Below are 7815 nucleotides of genomic sequence, written 5' to 3' on the forward strand. Positions count from 1 at the left end.
CTCTCTCTCTCTCTCTCTCTCTCTCTCTCTCTAATTATTCTACCCGAAAATTAGACCAAACCCATATATGACTCTTTTTAAAAAAAAAAAAATTACGTTTATTAACAGCATTATCATCGTTTATTATTTTTATTTTATAAAGGGTTCTCAAAATAATATATTGATAAAATCCAAACGACTTAAATTTAAAATAACCCTAAAGAAATCTAAAGACTTATATATGAAGAAAATGAAAAGTGGACTAAAAACAATAATAAATACAACAATTTATTTTTGAGTTACTCGTCTATATGCAGATGACCAATCATTATCAGATTACTATACGAATCACGAGCAAAAACTCCGGTCTTCACCTGTTGCAGATTGCGATCATAGGGGTCTTGCCCAACTGAGATTTACACCCAAAGAAAACCATATCTTAGATATGAGATTCAAATATGAAGAAACTAACCACTCCGATTAAAGATTGGACGGTACAAAAATCAAATCTAATATAAGTATGGATTATTGAAATATAATCGAAAGAAAAAGTATTTAAACTTATGTCTTTCTCTCTCAGCCTCCGACTTGCCCCTCCGACCAACCCCTCCGCTGCAGCCCCTCCGACCAGTCCCGAGCCTCCGACCAGCCCCTCCGCCCCCAATTTTTATTCTGGATTCTAGGGTTTGATTTTGGGGTTTTTTCATGATTGTTGGTGATTTGGAGTGTTCTCAGATTGAAATTATGCTCAAAATTGTGTTTACAATGGATCGTTGGTTTTGATTTTGGGTTTGACCGTGTGTGTGTATATGTGTATGTGCGACTTTCGGGTTTGTTCTTATCTGCGGCGAGGAGCGGCGACGGAGATAAGAACAAACCTGAAAGCCGCCATTTTTTTTTTAATTTTTGGTGACTTTTTAAGTGCGACTTTAGGTGCAGAAAGTCGCACCTAAATGTAGCAACCGAAAGTCAAGAGTTTTGGGTGCGACTTTTCGCACCTAAGATTTTTAGGTGCGAACTTTCGGGTGCGGAAAAGTCGCACCTAAAGATATCTTTGGGTGCGAAAATTGACTTTTGGGTGCGAAAAAAGTCGCACCCAAAGGTCTTTTTTGTACTAGTGGATGCCATAAGCCTGAGTGTACCCTTTAGCGACAAGACGTGCTTTGTATCTCTCCACTGTGCCATCTGGATTATGTTTGATGGTGAAGAGCCATCTACATCCAACAGTTCGCTTGCCTGGTGGTAGTTCGACGATATCCCACGTATCATTCTGTTCGAGGGCTTGGATCTCGGCATGACTTGCGTCTCGCCACTCGGGACTTTGAAGGGCTTCCTTGATGGAGTTCGGCACTTTTCCTTCATATAACCTCGCCACATAGGCTTGGTAGCCCGTAGATAGGTTCCCATAGTACACGTAATCCTCCATCCTGTATTGACCACACGACCGAGCAGGTTTTCTCAACGCAATTGGTAAGTCCGGAGATGAGGTGTTACCTTGTTCAGTAGTGTCGTGGTTCAGGTTCGAAGAGACATCTAGTTCGCGAGCTTGTACCGGACTCTGGGTGATGATCAGTTCGCATGGAGAGGGTTCAGAGGCTTGTGAGCTGGGAGTCGGTGACGAACTGGACGGACTGGACGAGGTGGGAATATCTTGAACAGGTGAGGTTGGACTTTGAGGCGAGGTGATCGCGGTTTGGATAGGTGAGGAACTAGGTGGAATAAGAGGCGAGGTAAATTCTGGGTTTATGATGAGCCAATTTGGGAAGTCCTTTTCATCATTCTCCCCCTGACGAGCTGAATTGGCGAAGTAAGGACTGAACTCATGAAAATATACATCCATGGAGACTATGAATTTTCGTGATCGGGGTTCAAAGCATTTGTAACCTTTCTGGGTTGCTGAATAGCCAAGGAAGATGCACTTGAGCGATTTTGGTTCAAGTTTACCTTGGCCATAAGAATGGGTGAAGACTGAACAGCCGAAAACTTTCGCAGGTAGGGTTGAGATGAGTCGAGAGTGAGGGTATGTCTCTAGAAGGACTTGGGATGGGATTTTATAGCCAAGGACACGAGATGGCATTCTGTTTATGAGGTAGGTGGCTGTGAGGACTGCTTCTCCCCAAAAATGAGATGGGACGTTTGAGGAGAACATGATGGCTCGGGCGACCTCGAGTATATGTCGATTTTTCCTTTCGGCTACCCCATTTTGTTGCGGGGTGTGAACGCATGAGCTGGAGTGAATTATGCCATGTGTTTTGAAGAAATCTCCGAGCTCGGAATTAAAGTAATCTCGAGCATTGTCGGTGTGGACAATTTGGATGGAGGTGTCGAACTGTGTTTGGACCATTTTGTGAAAGATTTTAAAGAGGTTGGATGTTTCAGATTTTTGTTTCATCATGTATATCCAACTGAGTCTAGTTTGGTCGTCAACAAAGAGAAGAAACCATCGAACTCCAGTGATATTGGGAACTTTTGAGGGTCCCCATATATCACTGTGAATTGTGGAAAATGGGCGAGATGGTTTGTACGAGGTGGGGTGATATGAACTTCGAGTATGTTTAGCGAACTCACACATGTCACACTGAATGGAATTGATATTTTTATTGATAAACAAAGAAGGAAACAGTCTTTTGAGATACATGAAATTTGGATGTCCTAGTCTAAGGTGATTGAGCATGATCTCTTTATACTGGGGTGATTGTTGGGCGAGCTGATACATGGCGGACTGATCTGGCTTGATGACATAGAGTCCGATACTTAGCTCGGCATTACCAATCTGTCTCCCCGTGACCTGTTCCTGAAACACACATGAACTTTCATCAAAAATAGTTCGGCACTTAGAGTCTTTGTTGATCTTATGCACAGATAAGAGATTGCATTGTAGTTGGGGAACAAAGAACACTGATTCTAGCCTCATGGACTTCGTCAAGACTACAGTGCCAACACCAGTGACTTGAGTTTTGGCTCTGTTGGCGATGGTGACTGATATGCTTCTATTACAAACTGAGTAAGTTGTGAATAGACTTCGATTACCAGTCATGTGATCAGATGCACCGGAGTCGACAATCCATGTTGTGGGATTCTCTGAGCTTACATGGAGGGCTCTAGGAGAGTTACCTAGAGGACCAATTCCCGAGTGTTCTCCACTGAGTTGGACTTGTTGGATAAGCTTCTGGAGAATAGCGAGCAGGTCGTTGTTGAAGGGAGAGGAGTCTGAGGTCGAGGTTGAGGCAGCGGACGAGGTGGATACTAAGTTTCCGGCTGAGTTCGGATCCTTAGTGTCTCGGATTGACCTTGAGCTCGGTGGTTTCCCATGCAGCTTCCAGCAGGTTTCTCGTAGGTGTCCGGGTCGTCTACAATGATCGCAGTAGGGGCGAGGTTTGCGAGGTCTCTCTGTCGAGACGCGAGCTGCAAGTACTTCATCTCCATGCGTGGTGAGGGCGGATGAATCTAAGGATGAGCTCGGGATTGGGCTCGATTGGATAACTCCAAGCATGAGTTTTCTCCTGCTTTCCTCATGTCTGACCGCAAAGAAGGCTTCACGGAGAGATGGTAGTGGTTTTGTACTAAGTATCCGACCTCTGACCTCATCGAGGTCTTGGTTGAGCCCGGATAATATTTTAAACACACGTTTGGTCTCCACTATCCTGCGGTAGAGTTTTGAGTCTTCGGAGCAGGTCCACTGGTGATGTTCGTAGAGGTCGATCTTCTGCCATAGATGCGTGAGCGAGCTGAAGAACTGAGTAACAGACATCTCTCCTTGACGTAGGTTGTGGAGAGTGTTCTCAGTTTCAAACAGCTCGGAAACATCTTCTGAGTTGGAGAAGATTTCTCTAGCTGCTTGCCAGATTTCTGCTGCCGTTGGGTGAAGGAGGAAGGTTTCCCCGATTTCGGGATGCATAGAGTTTATGAGCCAAGACATCACCATGTTGTTTTCTGCCTTCCAACTCTTGAACGCCGGATCTTCGATCTTTGGAGATTTAGCCGCGCCTGTGAGGTAGTCATCTTTACCTCGTCCCGATATGAACATGAGTACTGATTGAGACCACTGTAGGAAGTTGTGGCCATTGAGTTTGTGGCTCGTGATATATTGGGAGAATGATTCAGATTGAGACTGAGTGGGCGCGGTGGTCGAATTGGTGTTGAAGGCGGATGAGTTTTCGAAGGATTTCATGATGATTGAATTTCTGGGCTCTGATACCATGTAGAAATGATAAAGAAAGATAGAGAGAATCGGAAATGAGAGAGAGTGTTCCGAGACTTTTGAATATTTCTTATATTTGATATGAACTTGTATCACCTATTTATACATATGGTGGATACAAGAGAGAGTGTAATAAATACATGTAATAATTCTATCTAGGAAATAGAAGGTAATAAATATTACACAGAAAATAAGGCATAGAAAATAGATGACAAATAAATATAACACATTTTCCCGTGTGATATGAGTTTCAAGCAGTGAGGACTTCCGAGGCATGCTTGCCATGAGGAAGGACGAGGTGACGAGGTGAAGCCTAGTTTGGACGAAGTGACGAGATGAAGCTTAGGCGATATGACGAAGTGACACGGGAGGACGAACTGATGAGCTTGATTTCAACAATATATATATGTATATGATTTTATGGAGCTTTAACACTCTGTCAATCAGTTATGGTTCCCAATGCTCCATATCAGAAAATAGTCATTATCTTCTCATAAGAGTGCACATCCTGCTTAGCGCGATAAGATCTAACGGCTGTTTGATATGAGATATTGTTTGGTATAAATTTATTGATTGTTATTTAGATTTTAGATCATAAATTTATATTATGTGGTGTCAAAGCCCTAAATCATCAATATTATTGGATAATTTTCAGATTGAAATTTGAGTTGAAATATTTTCGTTCTCCATTTATTCATGTCCAGAACTTTTGAATAATGGCTGCGTTGAAGGATTGTTCGCTTTGATTTTTTTTTTTTTACTCTATTTGGTGAGTTTGATAAATTAAGTGCTGCTCCGTTTGTAGATACGATATTTGTTAGTGATTTTTAATTATTTTATATATTATTGATATATTAACAAAGTCAGCATCTATTTCCAAGCATATGTTATGCATAAATACGAATATTTTAGTTTTTTTTTTATGCCTTCAGATGTTTGCATATTTTTCCATACGTGCATTATTTAGAGACGGAGACGAAGTCAGAAACTTAAATTAGGTGCTAATATACAAAAAAAAAAAAAAAAAAAAAAAGGTTGAGAGAAGATTAATTTGTTAATTTTTAGAGTAAAAAAATTTGGCAAAAAGTGTAATTTTTTTTTTTGAGGGGGCCTACAGTATCTTTCAACTGTATACATATTATTTATGGGAGATTTGCGTCAATGTCACAAATTCGTTGAGTTTTTGCATTTGTGTCACAAAGTTGTTAAAATTGCATTTGTGTCACGTATTTACATTCGTATCACATGTGCAAATTTCAAATTACTCTCTCTCATCATTTAATCTTTTTATTAGTTACCCAATGTCTTCTGAATTTTTACAATCCCGAGCATAATAAAAATCACTTCATCTTCCTCTAAAACTTTCTAAAATTTTTGCGTGTGACTTATTTGCAATTGGATTGTCAATTTGTGACATAAGATGCAAATATCACATTATTTATTAGTTTCTCTTATTCGGGCTGATATCTGATTCTACCCATATCTATTCATTTAAGCTTATTTGGACCAATAATTATTTCAAACTGTTGGGCTCAAATCCCGCAGATAAATAAAGATAAATTATATAAAGTCTAGGGGCTAGCCGTATAAAAAAAGTTGGTGGATTTTATTTTTATCTTTAATTAAATATTTAGTCTATTTTATTTAAATTAACACATATAATGGGAACTAAAGTTTAATGGTTGGTTATTCATGACCCATTTGACCAAGTACTGTTCATCATCGATTGTTGACTATATTTTGAACGCTGAATTTTGGAACGTCGAGTTACATTTGTGTACGCGTGAGATTCCAGGCAAGTTACTTTGGAAACACCATAGAGCCGAAGAGCCGGCATGAAAAATTGAGTCAGAGATTCAAAAGCTTCATCCGCATCGATTTATGTAATTTCGGGGACAAAAAATTATTGAGGGGAATATTATTGTAAAATCTATTTTTTTGTTTTTGGATCAATTTGTCCTTTTTGACTTTGACTTGGTGACTTTGAATTACTAGTATTTTGGACTTTTATTTTTTATCATTGTTTGATTAAATATTAGGGATATTAAATGACCAAATCAAGTATAGATATTAAAATATACTGTTCGGTTTATCAAAGAAAAAAAAAAAGAGGTATTAGAAGGGGGAAATATATTCTCAATGGTACGAATTTAGTGCTTACGTACGTGCGTTTGTCGCATGTTGAAAAAGTCTATCTACGGTTCAAGTGTTAAGAGAGTTGATGACTAAGAGTGTATACGCGTGTGCTTGTTCAAAGTATAATTGTTTCCCAAATAACTAATAACTATGTGATGTGATCTCGTATTTATAGGCCATGTGAGGTACGAGTTCAGAAACAGCTCTCCAACAGAAGTCCTTTTTGCTTTCTCTCAAATCCACTTCGCCTCCAACAAAGTGAGAGAGAAAAAAAAAAAGAGAAGAACAAGAAAAAAAAAAAGAGAGCATAGAAAAATATGACGTCGTTGATCGACTTCAACGAAGTGAAGAAAAGCGACCTCAAAATGGGAGATCACATTTACAGCTATAGAAATCTCCATGCCTATTCCCACCACGGTAAGTTATACACATCCTCTCTCTCTAGCATCAAAATCATAATAATTTTTAATCATAATTTCAAATTATTTTTTCTGACAACACACATCGCCCATGCAGGAATTTACGTAGGAGACGAGAAAGTAATCCATTTCCACCGAACAAAGGACGACGACAGTGGATCTTCATCGGAATCATCATCGGAATCAACAAGACCGGTGTGTGAAATCTGTGGTTACGACAAGAGACAGCACAAAGGAGTGGTCAAGACATGCCTCGATTGTTTCTCCCGCGGCCACGGGCTGTATCTCTTCAAGTACGGCGTATCATCGTCGCACTTTGTCTTTTCTGGGGTCGGGACTTGCAGTACGAACCACTGCGACGATCCCAACACGGTGGTCGGGCGAGCAAAGTCGATGCTTGCCAGAGAGAATGGCGGGTTCGGAGAGTACAGCTTCACCGAAAACAACTGCGAGTGCTTCGCGTCCCGCTGCAAGACTGGGAAGCCTTTGCCCCACCAAGTCGTGTATGGGCAATCCTTCTTAGACGTTGCTTTCCGTGAGCTCAGGCCGAAGAACATTGTGAATCCTTTAAGGTTTGCAAAATCAGTCGCCAAAATCCTCATTGCGCCGAAGATGGAATCTCTACAGAGGGACCGAATGGCTCGTCACCAGCCGGATCGTACCTAGGGCTTTGATTTTCTCACCATTTGGGAGGTTTAATAATAATTTTTTTACAAATTCTGAAGTCTTAGTTTACCACAAAATGCTGTGATTATATCATATATTAAAGAGTACTATCAGTCTATTAGTATAAATAAAATTTTCTTATCGATTTTTTTTAACAATTTGCATCTCGTTTCATGTACTATATTTTGCTATTATGTCGTGGGTTGGTATAATTCTTATTGTATTTTATGTAGGGTGATAAATTTTGTATCGTGTTATTTAAGAAAAATTACACGGATTAGGCAACTTGAAATGTTGATATTGCAATCTAACCAACGTTTCATTTAAGTTTCAGATGTAGTTACAAATGGTAACTTGATTTTATTAGTCATTTGACAAATTACTGCATTAATCTTTATTAAAATCGGCTAGGGT

The 7815-nt window shown here is 39.8% G+C and overlaps 2 protein-coding genes across 2 annotated transcripts; one reads left to right on the forward strand and one right to left on the reverse strand.

The window, feature by feature from the left end:
• Positions 1-278: 278 nt before the first annotated feature.
• LOC149379522 (uncharacterized) lies at positions 279-4180 on the reverse strand. The gene is made up of 2 exons (XM_089604022.1): positions 3334-4180; positions 279-388 (listed from the first exon to the last, which is right to left on the reverse strand). The coding sequence occupies exons 1-2, from the start codon at positions 4178-4180 to the stop codon at positions 279-281; spliced, it is 957 nt and encodes a 318-aa protein (XP_089460148.1).
• Positions 4181-6633: 2453 nt separating this feature from the next.
• LOC149379523 (protein LEAD-SENSITIVE 1-like) lies at positions 6634-7401 on the forward strand. The gene is made up of 2 exons (XM_089604023.1): positions 6634-6733; positions 6833-7401. The coding sequence occupies exons 1-2, from the start codon at positions 6634-6636 to the stop codon at positions 7399-7401; spliced, it is 669 nt and encodes a 222-aa protein (XP_089460149.1).
• The last annotated feature ends 414 nt before the right edge of the window (positions 7402-7815 follow it).

The sequence above is a fragment of the Urtica dioica genome, chromosome 12 (assembly GCF_054948205.1).
Source record: "Urtica dioica subsp. dioica isolate 48M chromosome 12, U.dioica_male_clone48M_v1_H2, whole genome shotgun sequence".
Lineage (NCBI taxonomy): Eukaryota > Viridiplantae > Streptophyta > Magnoliopsida > Rosales > Urticaceae > Urtica > Urtica dioica.

Bases quoted from the DNA above. Each gene is read 5' to 3' on its own strand.
- LOC149379522 (XM_089604022.1), bottom strand. From the start codon at position 4,180: ATGGTATCAGAGCCCAGAAATTCAATCATCATGAAATCCTTCGAAAAC. The intron at 389-3,333 runs GTAGACGACCCG...TGTAAATCTCAG, and splicing joins TCGCCCCTACTGCGATCATT to TTGGGCAAGACCCCTATGAT.
- LOC149379523 (XM_089604023.1), top strand. From the start codon at position 6,634: ATGACGTCGTTGATCGACTTCAACGAAGTGAAGAAAAGCGACCTCAAA. The intron at 6,734-6,832 runs GTAAGTTATACA...TCGCCCATGCAG, and splicing joins CCATGCCTATTCCCACCACG to GAATTTACGTAGGAGACGAG.